This window comes from Phalacrocorax carbo, chromosome 1, assembly GCF_963921805.1.
Source record: "Phalacrocorax carbo chromosome 1, bPhaCar2.1, whole genome shotgun sequence".
NCBI lineage: Eukaryota > Metazoa > Chordata > Aves > Suliformes > Phalacrocoracidae > Phalacrocorax > Phalacrocorax carbo.
In genome coordinates, this window is record NC_087513.1 from 41,172,946 (window position 1) to 41,195,003 (window position 22,058).

Here is a 22,058-nt window from a genome sequence, read left to right on the forward strand (position 1 = left end):
GCTGAAACAAGAATACGCACTGCATCAGGAAGTATAGTTGTTATGGGAAGTTCAGTGGCAAAGCTGTAGCTGTATATTTGATGCCTCTGCTTCTCAAGTTTTCAGCTGTCCAGAATGTGTTGCCACTGTTTATTTTAAAATTGTGGCAGTGTGCAGTTACTTGGAGCACAAGCTGATAAGCAAGTTTTGGTGTGTCTGCAAAACATATTTGGTTCCTTCAGGACTTAGGTTACTGAATCTCATCACTTTCAGGTTGAAACAGAGTCTAGGTGTGCAAAATCCATCCAGCAAATGTTAGAGCACCCAAAAAGTATTGTCACTGATGGTGACCCATGGCAGTTGTCGCTAGAAGTAGACTCAGTATACCAACCACAACTCAAAGCCACTTTTCATTTAAATATTATTTACTCTTTGTTGAATTGAGGTGAATTTCCCCTATAGGGTCCCCCTGTGGTGTTTGAATTAGAGGATAAACTTCATACTTTGTGGCCTGATGTTTTAAAATGTTCTAGAGACAAATGTATGAGGAGACAGTAGATCTGTGTTAATCAATTTGCTTAATGACTCTATTTCTGTGAAGGCAACCACATACAAGGTGACAAAACATGATCTTGGAGAGTGAAGCTTGCCTTTTTTTTTTTGAAGTGCTGGTGGTTGGTATGTGTTGTTTCCTCTTCTAATGCTTCCTTTTTTGTACTGCATCCTCATGCCTACATTTGGCATGATGGATCTGGTGTACAACCAAATCAAAGCTATACCTGAAAAACAGAGAGGTGAGAGGAAAAAGCAGTTGAAGTACCTGGTGAAATTGCTTAAAAACTCCAAATCAGCTATCTATCTGCTTGGCAACTTATGCAGGTGGTCATGAATATCTCATTTGGCACTTCATTGAAAAGAAAGTACATATGCAGTTCTCTTTCTTGATACTCAAAGCTATTGGTCTTCCTTAACTATGAACTCCTAGAACATCTACGCTGCTTTATAACAACAAAAATTGTCAGTCAGTGTGAAGTTTTGTCAAGCACAGGAACAGAAATTTTGCAAGAACTTTGATGAAAATGCAGAAAAGATGGTTATGAAGGTAGACATGGAACCATGACATATTCACAGCTGATAAATGTAGAATATGTTGCAGGTCTCCTTCAACAAACTATGCTCATAATTAAAGCACACATGCAGAGATAGAAATTTTTAAAAAAAGTAACCTGTAATTTTGTAAATAGCTCCAGCTATTTACAAAAAAAATTTACTGTGTGGAAGAGAGAAAGAGAAAGAAATATTGCTTTCATTTGCAAGTACTCAAGAGACTTCCTGTGCTATGACAGCTTAGGATTTATAAGCATGTGGACAGAAAGAACTTGCTTTTGGCCCCCAGTGGATCTTTTCTGGCCTTAAGGTATTTTATTGAACCTTAGGTTTCCTCATAGATGATGATATTTCTCGTAGTTTGTTAAGCTTCACCCTGAAATATATTGTATTATAACTGAACTGCTGGTAGTGTATATGCTGGTGTTCTTTGATTGCTTTAAAAATTTGTCCCTATTTCTTTTTCCCCAGGGTACACTTTCTCTATAAACTCAAGTATTGTGTCTTGCAAATGCTTGTTTTGTCAAGCATGAGAGATCATTTATCTCCTTTGTATTCCTGATGGCTAGTAAAGCTCTATATTTTGGAGAAGATCACAGAATCACAGAATGGTAGGGGTTGGAAGGGACCTCTGGAGATCATCTTGTCCAACCCCCCTGCTTGAGCAGGCACACCTAGAGCAGGGGGCACAGGACTGCGTCCAGGCAGGTTTTGAATATTGCCAGGGAAGGTGACTCCACAACCTCCCTGGGCAGCCTGTTCCACTGCTCTGGCACCCTCACAGGAAAGAATTTTTTCCTCATATTCAGGTGGAACTTCCTGTGTTCCAATTTGTGCCCATTGCCTCTTGTCCTGTTATTGGGCACCACTGAAAAGACTCTGGCCCCATCCTCTTGACACCCACTCCCCAGATATTTATAAACGTTGATAAGATCCCCCCTCAGTCTTCTCTTCTCCAGGCTGAACAAACCCAAGTCTCTCAGCCTTTCCTCATAAGGGAGATGCTCCAGTCCCCTGATCATCTTTGTAGCTTTCTGCTGGACTCTCTCCAGTAGTTCCTTGTCCTTCTTGAGCTGGGGAGCCCAGAACTGGATGCAGTACTCCAAATGTGGTCTCACTAGGGCAGAGTAGAGGGGGAGGATAATCTCTTTTGACCTTCTGGCCACACTCCTTTTAATGCAGCTCAGGATTCCATTGACCTTCTTGGCCACAAGGGCACGTTGCTTGCTCAGGGTTGACTTGCTGTCCACCAGAACTCCTAGGTCCCTCTCAGCAGAGCTGCTTTCCAGCAGGTCAGCCCCCAGCCTGTACTGGTGCTTGGGGTTGTTCCTCCCCAGGTGCAGGACCTTACACTTGCTTTTTTTTGAATTTCACGAGGTTCCCCTTGGCCCATCTCTCCAGCCTGTCCAGGTCTTGCTGAATGGCAGCACAGCCTTCTGGTGTATCAGCCATTCCTCCCAGTTTTGTATCATCAGCAAACTTGCTGAGGGTACATTCTATCCCATCATCCAGGTCATTGATGAATATGTTGAACAGGACTGGACCCAGCACAGTCCCCTGGGGAACACCACTAGTTACCACTAGTACGGGGAGTCCAACCAGACTCTGCCCCATTGATCATGACTCTCTGACCTCTGCTGTTCAGCCAGTTCTCAGTCCACCTCACTGTCCACTCATGTAACCCGCACTTCCTAAGCTTACTTCTGAGGATGTTATGAAAGACAGTTTGAAAAGCCTTGCTGAAGTTGAGGTAAACAACATCTACTGCTCTCTTTTTATCTACACAGCCATTCATGCCATCATAGAAGGTTATCAGGTTCGTCAAGCATGATCTCCCCATGGTGAATCCATGTTGGCTACTTCTGATAACCTTCTTTTCCTCTATATGCCTGGAGATGACCTCTAGAATGAACTGTTCCATCACCTTTCTGGGGATGGAGGTGAGGCTGACTGGCCTATAGTTTCCCAGGTCCTCCTTCATGCCCTTCTTGAAGACTGGAGTGACATTTGCTTTCCTCCAGTCCTCAGGCACCTGTGCTGTCCTCCATGACCTTTCAAAGCTGATGGAGAGTGGCTTAGCAACAGCATCCACCAGCATCTTGCATAGCCTAACAACATTCCTATATTCCTCCCCAGTGGCCAGTCCCTTTTTCCACATATTGTAAACCTTCTTCCAATCGAGTTTTTCTAGAAGCTCTTTGCTCATCCATGCAGGTCTCCTGGCTCCTTTGCCTGACTTCTTCCTCCTAGGAATGCACCGATCTTGAGCTTGGAGGAAGTGGGACTTGAATATTGACCAGCTCTCTTGGACCCCCCTACCTTCTAGAGCCCTAACCCATGGGATTTCTCCAAGCAGGTCTTTGAAGAGGCCAAAGTTAGCTCTCCTGACGTCCAGGGTTGTAATCTTACTTGTTGCCCTGCTTCTACCATGCAGGTTCCTGTACTGTACCATCTCACGGTCGCTGCAGTGAAGACTTCCCCAACCCTCACATCCTCAACTAGACCTTCTTTGTTTGTTAGTATAAGGTCCAGCAGCACACCTTGCCTCATTGGCTTTTCTACAATCTGTGTCAAAACAGTTATCCTCAATGCTCTGCAGGAACATCCTTGACCATGTGTGCCTCGCCGCCTTGCTTTTCCAGCAAATATCAGGGTGGTTGAAGTCCCCTGTGAGAACCAGGGCCTGTGATTGTGAGGCTACTTCCAGCTTTCTGTAGAAGGCCTCGTCAACTTCCTCTTACTGATCAGGTGGCTTGTAGCAAATGCCCACAGCAGTGTCACCCATATTTGCCTGCCCCTTAATTTGTACCCATAAGCTTTTGGCTCATTCTTCCTCCACCCCTAGGCAGAGCTCTATGCATTCTAGTTGCTCCCTCACATAAAGAGAAACTCCCCCATCTCGCCTTGCTGGCCTGTCTTTCCTAAAAAGTATGTAGCCATCCATGACAGCATTTCAGTCACATAAGCTATCCCACCATGTCTCTAACTGCAATCAGATCATGGCCCTGCAATCACACACATATCTCTAGTTCCTCCTTTTTATTCCCCATGCTGCGTCCGTTGTTGTACAGGCATTTCAGAGGTACTTGAGAACACAGGTTTCCCTGCAGGGGTGCACGAGGACCCACTATAGCCATGCACACCCTTGAGGTGGCTGGTGTTCTGACTGTCATCTCATGAGGCTGTTAAGGAACCTTTGTCACTGCTCTGGTTGGCCTGGCTTATTGCCTCGTTGGATGTGTGCCATTAGCATTGCCACTTTGGACCCTGCCCCCCGAGTCCTTTGGTTTAAAACCCGTCTCACCAAGTCGGACAGGCTGCTGCCAAAGATTCCTTTGCCTCTTCTAGACAGGTGGATTCCATGCCTCCCTAACTATGGTTGCTGGGGAAAGTCCCATTGTCATAAAAGTCAAAACCCTCATAATGGCACCAGCCATGTAGCCAAGAGTTGATTTGCATTATTTGTCTATTACTGGATGCTCATTTTTCTCGAACTGGTAAAATGGAGGTGACTTGGGCACCAATATTTTCCAGCAAATTTGTAACAAAAATCATTTGCAGTTTTGCACACCAATATTAAGCTTTATTCATGTAGATTTTCCAGTCCATAAACTGTTTGAATGGCTGTCCCAGCACAAAGGTGATACCTTTAATATTGAGGCCTTTGATCTCTTCTGTGTACTAATTATCATTCATTGTGTTATTCCTTTTGTTCCACTGTTGGATGTTTTCCAGTTTTTTTCATTTTAATTATTTTCCCTGGTATTTGATATTAATTTTTAGAATTTTTTTTTGTGTTACTAACTTTAAGTATTGTATTATTGTCATGCTAACTTGTACTCTTAAATTATGCCTCAATATGATATTATGAAATCACCAGCAGCAACCCCTTTCCATCATTGTTATTCTGTTACACACCATAAATTTTTAATGGCTCTTGAAGGTACAGTCTTTTCTGCCAAATAATGTTATTTCACAATTGCTTTCTTTCCATTTAAAGGTAGATTAGTGGAATGGTGGGCATCCTGTTGGAGATTAATACACAAAGAGTGACCGTTACCTTTCCATAAACCTTTCTCCCTAGAACAAGATGAAAATAAACTCGAACCAGAAAGCTTTCTTGTGGTTAGCCTGTTTCTTACTGCTGATTCTTTTTGCTATGGAATGATTTATAATCCAGATTCACATTTAAAAATCTCCAGATTCTTTCCGTAATTCCTACAGGTGGAAAGTTTCTGACCCTGTTACCTGTAGCATTTGTGCTGCTTTTACCCAAAGCAGTTGAATTTGAATTTTCACAATGATTAAATGTTTGCCAAGGAGGGGAGAGCACAGAGAAGGGATAAGTCTTTCAGGACAACCGTGTACCAAACAGAGAAGGTCTTACTGGCAAGGATTGAAAGAAGTCATTCCTATGAAGAGACAAGTACTTGAATCTAGTGACTACAGATGTTTGGGAAATAATCTGCAAATGTAAATCTTTGAAAGGCATGTTTGTCTGATAACAGGAGTTCAGTCCCTGCACCTGGAAGCATTTCCAAGAGTAAGAGGGAAAGCAACTGGGAATAATTGGCATGTCTTTTCTTCTCAACACAGGTCTGGCCTCCCAGACTTTGTCTATCCACTGTTCAAGGAAGGCTTTGAGGAGAGGAGATGAACAGATGGGACTTCAAGTCAGCAGTAGCAAGATAAGGAGCAGAGGAGCTTCTTTCTTACCTTTAAAGAAAGGCACAAATTTGAGTGGAAGCACCTCTGCCCTTATTTCAGACTAGGCTTCTGCTGCTGTCATACCAACTCCTGCTTAGAGCCCTGGCCCTATGTAGGCACTGCTCAGCATTGTACTTATATGCAGCTAAGGATGCTTTCCAAGCAAAGCCTCAGGACTCACCTGAAGCCCTCTTTCCCTTACAGGTGGATCACAGTCTTTTCTGTTGCAGCTGGACTCCCTTGGAAGATGGTCATCTTGAACATTTTGTCATTGTCTTCTGTCTAGCTGCAAACATGTCACCTACTGTGTTGACAGATTCCTGGCCTCATAAAACGCATTCCTAGATTTTATTTACAATTTCTGTCCTAGTTGTTTCTTTAGTCCTGTAGGTATCGTGTTAAAACAGATAAATTCCACTGTACTACATAGGGTAAAATAACCAGGAAATAGAAAGCCCCTCTTCCATCAGTATAAGCAGTTTGGTCAGGTGTTGGCCTTTTCCCCATAATGTGCTGATAGGAGTTTAATAGCTGAGATAGTTTTTCTTCAACATGAGTAAGGCAGTTTTAGTTTCTTTCTGCATTTCGGTTTCCTGTTGCCTCTTCAAACTGCAGGCCCACTGTCAACCAGCAAACTCCTCTCACTCTCTCTGTGTCTTTCTGGAGTTATATTTGAGTCTTCTTTTGTATGTGCTCTCAGAGGCTTTAGTTCAGTAAATTTAGCTTTATAGGTCAAAAGACTTCTTAATGCTCACTAAAACACAAGTTTACGTGTTTGGAGGCATACTAGTTATTCCACTTGTAGCCCAGTGTGATGGCCTGCCATAGATTTCAAGGAAGACTTTTCAGCTATGGTAACTTGAATGAGCCATCATGAATCTAAAATGCTCCTTTTCAGCCCTTCAGGAGACAACCAATGAAACAAACAGAAAACCAAAATGTAGCCTGTCCTTTTTATATCTCTTGTATTATTCTCCTTACAGCTTCCCTTTATGTTTTCTGTGTGCTGATTTTCGTGATTCCAGGTTCTGTATTTAAAGTATTAATTTATGATTAACAGGGTTCATTTTTATAACTCCACACAGTAACAATCCACTCCCATAACCATTTGTCAGTTGCGACATCCAAACTTGAACTTGGAGACAGGTCCATACCTCTGTGTGTTCATACCTGTATGTTTTACATATCATACATCTGATGAAACTGGGGCTCTGTTACTGACTAACAGGGAATGTGAGTGAGGTGTAACCAAAGCATCTACAGTCCTTTACACCTCAGCAGTTTTCCCCTGAGTAGGGCTGTCATAATAATTTTTTCCCTACATCTTTTTTTTTTTTCCCATAAAAAAGGGCAGTTACTAACTGTGTATGCCTGAGAAAATTTGGAAATGAACAATAATACGAACAAGACATTACTTTTCCCTTCACAAACCTTACCTCATGCAGCCAGCTGAGAACACTGAGTGTGTTGGGTAATTGGCTTTCCTGCATCCTGTATTTTTAATTGCCTGAATATACAATCAGCTCAAGGTGCATTTTTTGTGCTCTAATGAATTTTAACATAAATTTTTATTTCCAGATGGATCAGCACTGGGAGAGCTTTTCGGCTGTCTTATAATTTAAATTAACACATTGATACCAAAACCTTGCCACCCAAGAAATTAAACACAGAATTTATTATGTAATTGTGGGGTTATTTTATCTGTGGCATCAAGGTGGCTTCTGAAAAAAATACAACATTCCCTAGAGTTTATTTGTATTATGGCACTAGGTTGACATTAATTCAGGAACTGTTGTAATTTAGATAAAGTTTGAGATATATCATTTCAGGGTGAAAAAAGCTTATTTAAACCTTCCATAATTTTTAATTCACTCTTTGCATTTATTTGTGACTTGAAAAGACAAGTAAATGAAGCTCTTCTTTCCTGACACAGTCTTTTGGATTAGAGACCTCTGTATGAATGCAGTATGAGTAGTTTTTAGGGCATGTCATTTCTCAGCTGAAAAAGTCCCATCTAGTTGCACTGTGAAAGTGAGAGCAGCACAGTTCATAGAGTATACATGAACATTTAATTAATGTTGCTGCCAGAGTAAATATGCAGCAGTTTTGACATACCTCTGCAATCCATATTTATAGAAAACTATTTATATTCTAAATATGTATAGAAGCAAATTAGTATATTGGATGTTGTTTGGGTTTGCACCTGCCTGTGATGCAGCTGCGACTTTCACTATGTCATTTAACTTCTACATGCAGCTATTGTCCCACTTGCAAAGAGAGATAATAATGGTTTTCTTCAGATGGAAGTTACAAAGTTTGCAGAGCACGCAAGCTTTTGAGGATAAAGGATTTCTATACCAGAATTATGAAAGTCCATGCAGACATCTGCTGTGACATGGCTGTGGGCTCTATTCATTGTCTGCATCGACCTGACTTGTGAACTTGGCACTAAGAGCCAAATTACTTAAACTTCACTAAATAAAGCAGTAACAGTTATATTTACACATCTCTGTCAAAAGTTTTCGCACCTGTGTATGCAATGAACTTGATGGCTTGTAGCATCCATGTATTTCTGTGATTGAAGGCTATGCCATTTCGCCTCTCTCTACCCCTGGTAACTGAATGAACAGTCATAGTCGGAATTGCAGTCTGCACCTACAGGTACATTTTGATTCATTTAACAGTCGTCAGTTTCAGTCCAGTTTCTCTGCAGCAAAAGATCTCAAGTCAGAGTCTTTTCCATATTCCTGTTCAAGATTGTAGGAGGTCATGGTGGCTTGCATTTAAACCAGAAGGTCTGATTTTAGTCAACTGTCATATTAATCAACTGCCTCTGATAACTGTGCATCATTTCTGTATTATTGTAAATGTGTATTTGACTGCAATACTGCTGCATATGCTGTATTTCAGGAAAAGCAGAGATTTCTGACAGATGTCCTACATGAAGTGATGTTGCTGGATGGTTTGGCCAGTTCACATCCGGTATCCCAGGAGGTGCAGCAAGCCACAGACATTGACAGGGTGTTTGACTGGATTGCCTATAAAAAGGTGAGACTAATTAAATGTGTTTATCTCTATATATACATATGTCAGTAGCTATTAGCTATATATTTCTGTCTGTAAAACAAATGCTATTGTAAAAATACGTACACCACAGTGGCTACTAGCTGGGAAACTTTAATTTGTGTGGAATATATTTGGAATATACTACAGTGATTTTAGCCAATTATATTTAACACATCCAGTGTTATTAAATGTTATAAATACATGTGGGAGGCTGTCAGAATTCAGCAAGAAGATTTGGGTTTTTTTATTACCTTTTTTTTTTTTTTGTGGCAGTGACTGAATTGTGTTAGATGCTTTAAAAAGCAGAAGGATATGTAGTCTTTGTCCTGTTGAAACTCTCTGGAAAACTTGTTGAGTGCTAAATTTAAACATAAAGGGTTTTTTATGCATGAGAATTTTTCTGTCAGCTAGTGAAAACTCTGAGGTCACTGCTGAACAGTGAGAGTGGAGGAACTGCCTTCTGGGGTGGTGAATGAGCATGTATTAAATTCAGGTCATTTCAAATTGTATTTCAATGAATAGAAAGCCTTTTGCCCAGCTTTGGGACTGAACAGCTTCTCTGCAGGAGTGAGATGGCTGCATGCTTCTACCTTCTGCATCATATGACTGGGCTTTCTGTTAGCCTGTGGCTCAGTGGTTGGTGGTGATTCTCTGCTATATGGTATGATTGGTAATACTGTGCTGTAATAAAATGACCAAACATGTTTGACGTGTGACACAGAGGCTGCTGCCTGTAGCCTTCTGCTATGAAGGCTGTACTGGAGCTCTTTGCTGACGATTCAGTTCCAAGAGTCTTTTGACTATCACCTTCGCATTTGATAATCTCTTCTTCTGCATCATCAGCTGCCTAACATCAGACTGTAAAAAGACTGCAAGAGCATAGCACTGACTTGCCCAGTGAGCCTCCAGTTTATCTGGTGCTCGTTCTGTGCTAAAAAGAGAGGTGTATCTTCTCTTACAGTCATCAGTTATTCTCAGTCAGCAATAACTTCAACCTGATCCTCTCCCATGAAAGGATCTTATGCCTTTAAGGATGGGCAAATGAGTGTGTGTGTATATATCCGTGTAATAGGTATAGGATGTAATATGCAAACACAAAATACTTAGGAAAATATTTTAACATGCTGGGGTTGCTCAAGAGCCCAAGTAACATTTTCAAAAATCCCTTAGCTGGCTTTGCAAACGTTACTCTCGGTCAATTAAGCTATAATAGCTGGCAGCTTTTAGCATGCTGAAGTATTCTCGTTGTTTAAATGTTTCAATCATATGTTTCCTGGTGATAGCTGAACCTCAGTAGGTTCAGAGGCTTATCTCACATCAGTATCTTAATATTTCAAGCTAATTATTTTTTCTAATTAATATTATAATAGTAATATAACACAGTAAACTGTAATCCTTGACACTTATCTTTTAATCTTGTGAACACTTTGCAAACATTAAGTAATTTTCATGTACATTGAGATGATAAATAGGACAGTAGGACACATCTGTATACTGTTAGCTATTTTATGCAGGCTAATAGGATCACTCTGTTTTCCATGCAGATGAGAGTGCAATCTCTATCTTGTATCTGTCTGTTTAAAGGTTCCTTTTTTGGTGTAACAGTGGCCATGCCCAGTGGATATGGCAGCATCTCCACTCAGCTTCTCTAATGACCAACTCTCCCAAACCCTAGGTGACACTGAATGTGTCCATAGCAGGACCTGATCCTGTAAATTTTGAACCCAGTTACCAGATCTAGCAAACCACCTTGAGGAATGGCAACGGAAGAATTTACTTATACACCTTCATAGGTGAGGAGATTAAAAGACCCATGCTTTCACCCATGAAGTGTTTGTTTTCCTGGCTAATAATTTGTCTGTCTGCTGTTCTCTGTAACCATTCATCTGTTTGTTTTAGATATAAGCAATATCTGATAGGAAGAAACTTTCCAGACTGATTTTGTAGCTGCTCTTCTCATTGTTCCTGTACCTTCCTCCAAACACCTGATGCTGTTTCCTTCTGAGGATAAATTAGAGCAAATTTAACATGTTGTAGATCTTACATTGTTTCATTGCTATGTAACCGTGTATGTATGCATGCATAGCTTGCACTTAAAATCAACTAGGGAAACAAGCTTATTTATTAGATAGCTCTCTAGTGTCTGCCAATATACATACAGTGATGAATGGTATGTCAATAAAAACCAAACTGTAAAATTATACTGAAGGCTTTTACCTGCTCAGGCGTATGCTGAGATATTTTCAGGTGCCTCAAGGTCCTCCTTACACAATGAGCCCTCCTGGAGGGATGTTGTTGCTGGTGTTTCTGGGATGGCTTTTTGATTGTTTGCTGACTTATTTTTTAAATTGCTGTCAAGTATTAAGTTCTTGGAAATTTCTTCTGTTGCCTCTAGTAAACTTTGGATCAGGAACATCAGTGAGGACTTTTCTACTGTCTTAAATAAAATCGTAATTTTTAAACAGTCTAGCACTATGTGCAGTATCTTTTCCCTACATTTTGGTATGTGGTTTTTTTCACTGTCTTTTAATTTCTTTTTAAATGTCCACCTTGTGCTCCCTGGGGCCTTGGATTGTGCATGTGTTCTCTTTTCTCTTTTCCTGATTTTCTGCACAATATTTAAATAATGAAACTTTCTCCCATCTAATTTTTGTTCAGTGAAATGACAGTCACAGAATGTCATTGTCATTTGCTTGTCTTTGCTGTCATCAATATGGCATAAATCAGTTATACACCATTAAAGTGCCCATCTCTACTAGACGCTCAGCTGTCATTCTAAAGATGTCCCTCTTTATTTTTCTGTACACTTCAGGGATGACCACTGAAACTGCTATTTAAATGCCTTGGAGATTAATATATTTTTCATTTCCACTTTCTTGTCCTCAGTGATTGCACATGTTAAGAAATCTCATGACATAAACCCCTGAAGAACAGTATTCAGGTAATCCCACAAGCAGAATGTAACAGGCACTACAGCCCTGCAGTACACAATGTTTTTCCACTTAAGCTGTTGAGGGTAATGTTTACCTCTTTCAAATGCATTGTACTAGTCATTCTTCAGATAGGAGCATGTCATCCTCCACTAGGACCACAAATATGTAGAGAAAAATGAGAAGTCGTGATAGTTCATTAATAAACAGTACTGGTAGATGATTCAAGGCTCTCAAATTACATCAGAGAGTGGATATGTCTTCCTAGTGCAGCTGGAAGTGAGATAGTGTCCTCCCACGATGACGGGAAAAGTGGTTATATCCCAAGTGCAGTAGGAAATATAGCCTGTTGAACACAAGAGTGGATCTGAGAATTGTTAAATCAAAGCAAAAAGCGTGACAGCCTTTCCACACCAGAAATAACTGACAGCAGGAATCATAGCCCTGGAGAGCTGCCTCAACAGAGGAGGAGAGAGTGCAGCAAGAATAACATGGGGAGCAACAATCAGCAAGGAACAACCGGCTGTAATAAAATGGAGAAACAAGACAGCTGCATCTCAAAGGCAGCAGCCAGATCCAGAACAGTGTGAGGGAGAGAGATCCCAGACAGAACTAAAGGAGTCATAGCCCTAGATAAGCAGTCACAGCCAGATAAGAGAAGGGACGAAAGGGCACCAAGGACACTGCAGAGAGCCAGGTAATATCTGAAGTTGTTTCTGTCAGCCTGCTGCATGCTTTGAAGTCTACTGGTTAAAGATTCTGCAGCAGTTGAGCAGGCAAGACCAGTGATGGAGTGTAACTATAAAAGTACCCCCAGTAGAATATGTCTTGGCAAGTGACAAACAATAATCAAAACAAGGAAGAGGATGACTGGAGTAGAGAAGAACATTCCTTTTTCTTTTACCCCTCCCTGTAAGCAAGATTAACCTCAGCAGTGAGATCAGTTACAGGCCCTGACTTTATAGTGCAAACAATTCATTATTTCCTAAACCTTTGTATGTATATTTTCCTTTTCCTTCTTAACTCTGTGCCACTTCTTTAAAAATGCTTTTTCCTGCATTCTGTGTCTGAGTGATGGAAGGAAGATGTATTTCTAATAGTAATAAAGGGAGACCATGCTTCCTGCTTCCCCTCAAAGGCAATGATCTGATTTAGGAAATCTGTTCAACTAAAAATTTGCACAGAGGAAAACGCTCTGTTTCCCTGTATGTTGCAATAACAGTCCTGGCAAAGGAGAATTTAAGAAATTGAAAGCAGTGGCTCACTCACCCTTTTCAGTGTAATTCTCTTTGAAACTCTACAACATAAGCTGTTCTGCAAGAATGTGGAAGAAGAGGAGGGCTAACTGCAGTCGTTGGAAAGGCTCTCTAAAAATTTTGTGCTTTTTACTTCTCTCTTCCTCAGGCACTGGGAAGGATATTGACACTGTAATAACAAAATAAGGCAAAAAAACCCCAACCTCAAAACATCTATTCTGTTCAGTAAAATCAGGTTTAGTATCAGAGTGGAATCCACTCAGTTCAAGAGTGCAATGAAATTGTGGCAATGTGCATCTATGAAATGACCACACAAAAGTGAAAACAGCTCATTAACAGTGAAAGAAATACTAGAGAATTACTTATAAGTAGCAAAATACAGTAAAACAGTTTTTATTTTCAAATATTTACATAACTAAATCAGTAACATAAGATTGCATCCAGCCAGGTAAAAGTCCAATCCAGGATACAATACAAATACAATCCAGGTGGCTTTGCAAACCATTCCCTTACCGCAGTGAAAAGGGAGAGCTTTTTGTTCTCCCTGACTAATTTAGCTGTGATGTTGTCTGTGAAGGCTATTAAGTCCTGGGTGCACATTTGCGTGATGCTGGTTTCTGTTCCGTGACTTGTGAGTGCAGCAGGTCAGTGCCCATATTACAGAAGGTGCTTTCAGGAGGCATTTGTCTGTAATGCGTCGTAACAGAAGAAGTATCTTGTAATGAAAATAATTTATTTCTGTTTAGATAAAAAGGTTGTAGGTCATTACTGCGTCCAATATGAAAGCTATTGAAACTCAGAGTTGGTGAAACCTTTGGGTTCAAGTTCAGAGCCATCCCAAAGGGGCCTCCCTTCAAGTATGCAGGCTGTCCCACTACAGCTGGTGGGTGCTAGTATGTAAAACTAGGCAGGTGCTTCGAGATACTTAAAAAACCTGTCTTAAATAGGGCATTTGAGCACCTTCCTGACTCAAAACAAACCGTCATTAACCATCTAGTGTATACTAAGATAGTATTTTCTGAAGAAGAAACCACTGTGTGGTATATAAACAGCTATACACCTACAGTGCTTCAGGAACGTTATGTTCCCCATGCTGGGGAGAACTGTATATGGGTTTGGTTGGAAATAATAAAAATGAAGCACAAAAGGTAATAAAAGCATTTTATTTTAAAGAAGAGCTTGTTAGACTAGATTGCTCCATCAAGGTAGAGCAATTGGGAAGACACAACCTGTTGTGGTGCAAGGCTGTCTTTTGCCTGTTCCCCCTTGAAAGGTAGCAGCAAACAGTAGCTCCCAAAGGCTGGAGGAGGTGATCAAAGAAGAAATGGCAACGGTGGCTCATGACACTGTGCCCTGCCATTGTTTCTCATACTTCTGTCCCCATCCAGGAGTAGAAGGAACAGAATAGTGCATCTGTCTCTCACATGTTCCCACGGCTTAAAATAAAGCATTGATAAAGGTGGGTGCACACAGAGGTACCAGCCTATGCACTAGAGTTCCTGAAATGCACTTGCCTTTCCTGATTCTCTGGCTCTGCTTTGTAATGGCCATTTTCAGCAAAGGGCAAAGATGATCTGATCCTAGTTCAGATCAGTAAAACAAGAGCAACAATTACAAGTGTTAAAGTAACTTGGAACAAATCATAAGAATTAGAAATAGAAAATAAACTGGAGGTAATGAAATAGAGTAAAAGGAACAAATGGACATAAAATGAAGATCAACATTTTGATCAAAATATGCAGGCCTGCAGGCCCTGTGTTCGGAAGGGAACTCTCTGGAACAACCTCTGACACACTGTTTTGTTGTTGTTGTTTTTTAAAGGTTTGAGTTAAAGGTTTGAGTACTGGATAATTTCTGAAGTTTAAAAGGTGTATTAAAAGAGAGAAGGTAGAATGGCATGTTTAATTATAGTTAGTTGCATATCAGACAAATGGATTGGGATTCTTGTGTGGTATTTATTGAACTAAAAAAAAAAGCAATATTAATTTTCATGCTTCATGGAAACAAACCTGGTCAAACAGACCTGATTTCAATCTTTGATGAGATTAAACTTGTGGTTGGAAAAGATAAGTTGTGTTGAGACATAGACTTCTAAAATCTTTGTTTTATTAAGGCATAATACTCTAGTTAAAAAAAAAAACAAAATAGGGCTGTACCATATCACTACAGAACACATTGGCTGGATTAATAGATAGCTATCAGATCCCCAAGGTAGTCATCAATGGAGAATCATCTCAAATTCTGACTTCTATTTTACTTAATTTGCTTTTGGATTCTCTGTGGAGCTGGTTGGTAAAATAGTGATGCATTTCCTCTTTGAAGTGAAGTAACTGTGACCATGTAAACACTTCTGTAAGTATTCATCATAAAAGGGAAAATCTTTGTCCATTACTCCTAATGGAAAATGGGTTTGTGAAGCTAGTTTTATTATTGCAAAAGATTCTTAGTAACAGTGGGTTTTGAGATGCACTGGTTTATTTGCTACTCACTTTACTTCTGATGATGGCCTATCTACGTAAATAATGTCATCAACCCCTTGTGTTTGTCCATCCTTGAAGATTTCCTCATACAAGCAGTTAATGAAAAAGTGCTTTTGCCCTTGTCAGTAGTGTCAGAACATGTAAGAGAGATTTTGGTGGAGAGGCTAAATAAAACTCCTGTTGTAAATGGAGGCCCGATAGCATTTTCTCTAGGTGACTGATAAGTTTTATTATTCAAGGAAAATGATGTGACAATATCCACCTGAAGAACATGATTGGTTATGGTCATTTACCCCTAGATTTTGTTCATTGTGTCATGTTCCTAAGATTTGCAACAGAATTTATGTCTAAGGCAAACATTTAGCCAAAGCTCATCTTACCATCTGACCAGTTTGGTATTATCCAGCCCTAGAACAGCTGTGTTTGTCAGAATAGAAAATGATTATGATTTCCCAGTGAAAAGCTCTCCTTGAATATAATGTTGCTTTTTCAATGATGTTTTGGCATCAGATAAATGTCCTTACAATCTATAAAAACAACATAAGACGCCTTTATGCATCTTCGATAATTTAGCATGGTGTACATTAGAGGTTTATAGGTATATTTGCTGATTTTAAAAATATTGGCTTATCCACACTGTATGTACAGTTTTTAAAAATAGTGTAAGTTTAATATGTTTATTAAAATATATCCTGGTTTCATTGCTGAGTATCAGCAACACATTAACTTGTGCATATGCACTGCTTGATAAGCAAATATCAATTTGTATTGATGAAATTCTGTATTGCTTTAAAAAGTAAAGAAGATAAATTAAATGACTGATTTTTTTCAAGTCTGTACTGTTAAAGTAGAGAGAGGGTTTTTTTTGGCTCCTTTCAATGAATGTAATCCCTTACATTTTAACAATTTATTACAAAGTGCAGGGAAACCGGTCAAACCCAAATTCAGCCAAGGATGTTGTTATGTGCTTAATTTTATGTATGTAGGCTATGGAATCTAAGCTGGGTTGCTTACATGTTTAAGGTACTTCAGTGTGTCATTAAATGATGGCCCAGACTAAGACTTTTGGGATTAAGCTCCTATTGTCACATTTTTTATGATTATGCTACATAGTCTGCATATACCTATCTCCTTCCTTCCTACTTACAACTTTTACATGGGTTTTCCAAAGGGAAAGCCTCTAGGAATTCATTTGAACATTTTACATTTCTGCCACAGGGAGGAATTCATAGGCACATGTTTACTTGTTTAAACAAATACATTCTGTTATCCTAATCAAATAAGGAAGCATTCACACTCATCAAATTCACATGCATTAAGCTTCATTTTTCTTGTAGTGTTTGGAAGTGCCGTTAGAGAATACAGAAGATAGCCAAACTGGTGTATTACAGTGCTCAGCTTCTGAAATGAAAGAGGGATTTAGTGCTGGTGACTCATGATACAGTCTAATTAATTCCCTGAGAAGAATTTCTCTGTGAGTACTTCTGCAGTTCCCAGAGATGAGATATTTTGGGTAGAGACAGCTGAGTTCCAGGGAAGGCTTTGCAATTATCTCTACTTTTACAGCTCAGTAGAAGGACTTCAGCAGAGGTCTCTCAGGAGCCTGCCACAGTACTGTGTTGTAACTGATGGCATGAACAGGACACACTTATTCCACAGCTGTCAGGTTAAGGACGCATATCACAAAAGTAGGAAGGTAAAATACATTTCAGCATGACCTTCTGAGTGGGACCTGAGGAATGGTTGGACTTGGGGAAAAAAGGAAAAAGCAAGAGTATATGGTGAATATGTTTGCTTAAAGAAGCACAAATGAAATGTGACACCTGGATTTGAAAGTGGTTACCCAGTTTTCAGTTGTTCTTATAGAAGTAGTAAGGGATGTCTCTTGATTTGCTTAAGGTCACCCCAGTTGCTCAACAGCCATTCCACTGAGATTTCTCCCATCCATTGGTCCTTTTCGTTAACATGCTGAGGGTGACAATTCAGTTAATTCAGTGCACTACATGTAGCATAACACAGCAGCTCAGTTGACCAAGTTTTAAAATAATTCATTTACACACATCTACACTATTCTGTACCTGCATTTGAGCAAATTCTGCAGATGTGACTTAGTCAAAACATCTTTTTTTGGTGTTAAATTTCTCCAGGATTTGACAGATTTCATTTTGGTTTTTAATTTTATGTAAGAGTTCTTTTTTAAATGTCACATTTTTGCTACATGTTCGATGTACATTGTTCTTTCACTTTAATTCATGCTGTGTTTTTCCCAATAAGCTAAATTTCATGGGGCATCCAGCTGTGGTTGCTTAGTACCAACAAAGAATGATTGTTTTGGAAAACGTGACTTGGATATTACTTGTTGGCTAGCGTTCGCATTACAAAAATAATGTGCAAATATGCATTCTTTGTATCAGTGCTTGGTAATATGCTCTTCTAATATTTGAAATGAACTTAGAATCACGGAGTTATCTAAGATTTTGGGAAATAAAGAATAATGTATGAATTCAGGAACTTTGAACTGAAATGAAATTATACTAATTTACTTAAGAACCCATTTGACTGTGGATACCCCTAGGCTTGTATTTGACAGAGCACTGTAAAAACATGTTCAACATTTTAAGAAAAAAACCCAACCCGTATGCTGCTTTCATTACATTTGCAGTTCTAAAAAATATTCTTCAGCATGTTTCATGAATAAAAACATATTTGTCCAAATTTATAAGTTTTTGTGTGATCTTAAGTGATTCTGCTAAGGTGGTTCATTCCTGACTTGAGTGTATACAGCAGATGTGGCTCTGGCTTACTGGATGAGGGGCCATGTAATGGCAAAAGTGTAGAAGGGGGACTCAGATTTTTAAGGATATAGCAGGGAATTACAAAGAATTATTTGTACTGGGCTTTCCTGCTGAAGAGTGGGTTGATTCCCATGCTCAGTTTATTCTTTGTAACAGATAGGTTGCAGGAACTATCAATTTGAGGTAGGTATATGGGAAACAGTAACTAAAAGATTAGTTGTTAAGAAGTCTGAGAGCTGGGTGGCATCTGCCCACACCTTCTGAAGGTAACGAGATGTGGAGCTGCAGAACTTCTGGCGATGGGACATAGGCCATACTTACTAATGGCCATTGTGCCAGAGAATTGCTGGGATAATGTACAGGAAGGGGAAGTCTTGGGAGGTACAGGCGAATGAGTTTGACTTCCTTCTCCAGTGAGGTGGGGACTTTATGGGATATAAAGAGTAAGATAACTGAGCACATGGATAAATATGTTGGTCTAGCCTGGACATAACTGCTGCAAAAGGAGATTCTCACTAACCAGCTGGAGTTCTTGGGGGGAGTCAGGAGACACTGGATGTAAAAAAAGTCTTTGACAAGGCACCTCAGCTATAGCTCAGAGTAAATAGTTTAAGGAGGGAACTATTTAATTTGTGTGTAATGTGACTGATTAATTAAAAAAAAAGAATGCTAGTATACATCAGGTATATATTAGTAGCCATCAAACTTTGTATATTGATTCTCATCTTAAATCAGGAGCTCTTTATGAAAGAATGGTACTTTTGTGAGTGTCTGTATGTGGTCTGAGCCTTGTTTTAATCAATGAAGATGAAGGCCATTATAAGAAGTTATTACTGATAATAATAGCTCTAACAATAATATGAATAACATCTAGTGTAATTGAGGTAGAGGATAGAGTAACTCACATTTCCCTTAGCTAGAGAGAAAGTAACCCTAATCTTGAATTGCAGGCATACCAGCATACAGAAAAATAACTGTAGGCCTCCTATCTGTGTCCCATTGTATTTGAAAAACAAGCAGTGCTATTACATATTAATCAAGACTGATTTTGACCTGACTACTGCACAATAGAAGAATGTTAATAAATCACTTGTATTCAATGTTGTGGTTTTTTTTTTTTTCTTTAAATGAGAGAAGAAAAAGCAAAATGGATAGGTGGAGGTTTTGTGGAAAATTGACATATTACATATTGTTTTGTTTAGAAATTCAGTTATGTAATTTTTGTTGGTAGCCCAATGCTGCTCCCCTCAGCACCTCACTCCCTGCTTACACCTTGGTGTTTTTCATACCACGGTACTTCCTGATTTTAGCTTGTATGCTATAAAAGGGATTGTTTTGAACTAAATAAATGTTAACAGCTTTCATTCCTAAGCAAGGATGGCAGGGTGGATGTTAAGTGAAGAAGACACATACTGAGGTCTGTGTAATTATTATTACTGATATTTGGCGTTACGTGAGATAAATGGATAGGTGAGCCTGCAAGATGCTGCCTCAGATTTAGCAAACTCAGGGAGGTGTTTTTGCACTGTTTGCGCTTTCGCGTTTTCTAAGGTTGCTCCGTAAGTTGCAGGATAACATCTTCAGAGGGATTCACGTAATTTCACTTGGGGTGTTCACTGTGTAGGCTCATGCAGTTAACTAGTCCTCTAACCTCCTTGTATCATCAGTAAAAATAAACAGGCACTTTTAGGGTGAAATTAATCTGTCCTATTCTAGATGCATGTCTTTGGATGAGCTGAATCAGGATGAGCTGAAGTCCTGCTTCTCTTTCCAGTGCCTTTAAAAAGTAGTCAGGCAGCTGGCTCAGCTGTATACAACTGAGTAAGCATCAGATAGCTACAATGTGGGCATCTGCGTTCAGTCAGATGAATCTCAATCCTACAATTAAAAGAAAAACAACAATACACACAAAAGCAGAACCAAAAAGAAAAAATAAGTTGATGTTCTAGGAAGAAATGACAAGTTTTGGTGGGAAGGACAGCAGAAGAGCTATGCTTTTTCTGGGTCAGCCTTGTATGGTCTCTTTGCCTTCCCCCACCCCAATGCATTTACAAAATGATAATTTCACCCTCACAAGAATCAGCTGTAGTTCATGGGTTCTGTATTTTGTTGGTGACGTTTTTTTCTCTTGAGTACTTTCTGGAATACCGACGTAGTTTTTGGTCCTTAAAAGAATAATGCTGGATGAGTTTACAGCTCATTTGTATCTCTTCACACATGGCCCCTTGCCCTTGCCTCCTAGCTTCTGCAAGATCCTGTGTGCTGGTTTACTGATTTTTACATGGCTCCCTTCACTGCAACTGCTTCACAAGTTCATTATTTTAAGTGCTTTTCTTTGCTGTCTGCTCAGTACAGAACATCCACCTTAAGCTAGCAAGCACGCTGCCCTCTCTTCAGGGCCTTCTCTTGAATCCCTACCTTTGCTGGTTTTCTTATATGAAAGTATGACAATGTACAGTAAACTGAGATATGATATATGACTGTATATATAGAAAAGGATGGTGTCACACCAATTTTATATCTCCACAATTCAGAAATTCTTGGGAACTACTTGCTAGTACAGAACTTTTGTAACAGAGTGGGGAATCAGTCTCTACATGGCCTTTTTGGACAATGCAGTTGAATTCATCTCACCTCACTTTAGATGTCTGCAGTGCAAATATGTATATATGAGCTAGTCACCCAAGGCTATACTTGGAGTGAATTACAAGAGATGGGTACTTTTAGGGTACAACTCTTCTGATCTCTTCACAGGTCTACTTTAAGATGAGCTAAAGTGCACCCCGGAGTGACTGGTGCTGTCCATTGACTGTAAAGGAAGTCTAAACAACTAAAGTAGTTGTAGATACAAATGCTACAGATACCTGCATATAGGCAGATATATCCCCTCCTGTGTGGCTGTATAACAGTACTGTGTTGTGTGAAGTAGTCATATTTTTGTGGGTTCATACATAAGACTTACTTTTTTTTTCCTGTTAAAGAAAATTCCATTTGGTACTTTCTTTTGCCTAAGAAATGATTACAGCGTGCAAGTTGCAAGTGAAACTATTAGTATAAGAAATCAGATATAATAAAATGAGATCAGTCAATAAGTCAGAGTTAAATTAACTTACAGTAAACCTGTAGTGATGCCACAGGATCAAAAAGTGTAGGAGTGAGTCTTTAAAAATTAGTTTCATTTAGTCTGAGGTCAAGTTTGCAGTCGCATTGTTTTATGTTGGCATGGAGAGAATTAGACTGAATGCCTTAGCTGTGACTTTGCATTTTGTAGATTTCAAAGACAAGTTCAGCTCACATATGAAGGAATTTTGCTTCTCGTTTCAATTATGGACGGTCGTTACCGTGGTGTGAATGGTCAAGCCAGTTTATTCAGGGAAAGAAAGCATAAGCTTACAGCATTTCAGCCTGTGTTGGATAGTTGCCCATGAGCATGCTTTTTTCCAGGAGCACTTTGCAGAAAAGGACTGTGTGTACAGTTAGTTTCCATTGAGTAGCTGACATGGTCTTCTTTTCTGATAACAGTGCTGAGGCTGAGGAAGCTTTGGCTGTGTCATGGGTTGTATGAAGAACATTCTGGGTGATTCTCAGCAAATGGTTTCACTATGTTGTGCCTCAGTTTCCCTTTACTTTGCAGGATATTGATATGAATATGTTACAAAGCAGTCATGAGATCTGCTAATGAACAGTGCTTCACCAGAACCAGGTAGTGCCAGTAATCATTGACTGAATATCCAGTGT

The 22,058-nt window shown here is 39.6% G+C and overlaps 1 protein-coding gene across 1 annotated transcript in view; it reads left to right on the plus strand.

Moving 5' to 3' along the window:
- The window catches only part of TRHDE (thyrotropin releasing hormone degrading enzyme), a 221,964-nt gene that overhangs the window by 97,683 nt on the left and 102,223 nt on the right, over positions 1-22,058 (plus strand). Inside the window, exon 6 of the mRNA XM_064449710.1 lies at positions 8,704-8,841. Within this exon, the coding sequence (XP_064305780.1) occupies positions 8,704-8,841 (138 nt within the window). The remainder of the gene's footprint in view (positions 1-8,703; positions 8,842-22,058) is intronic.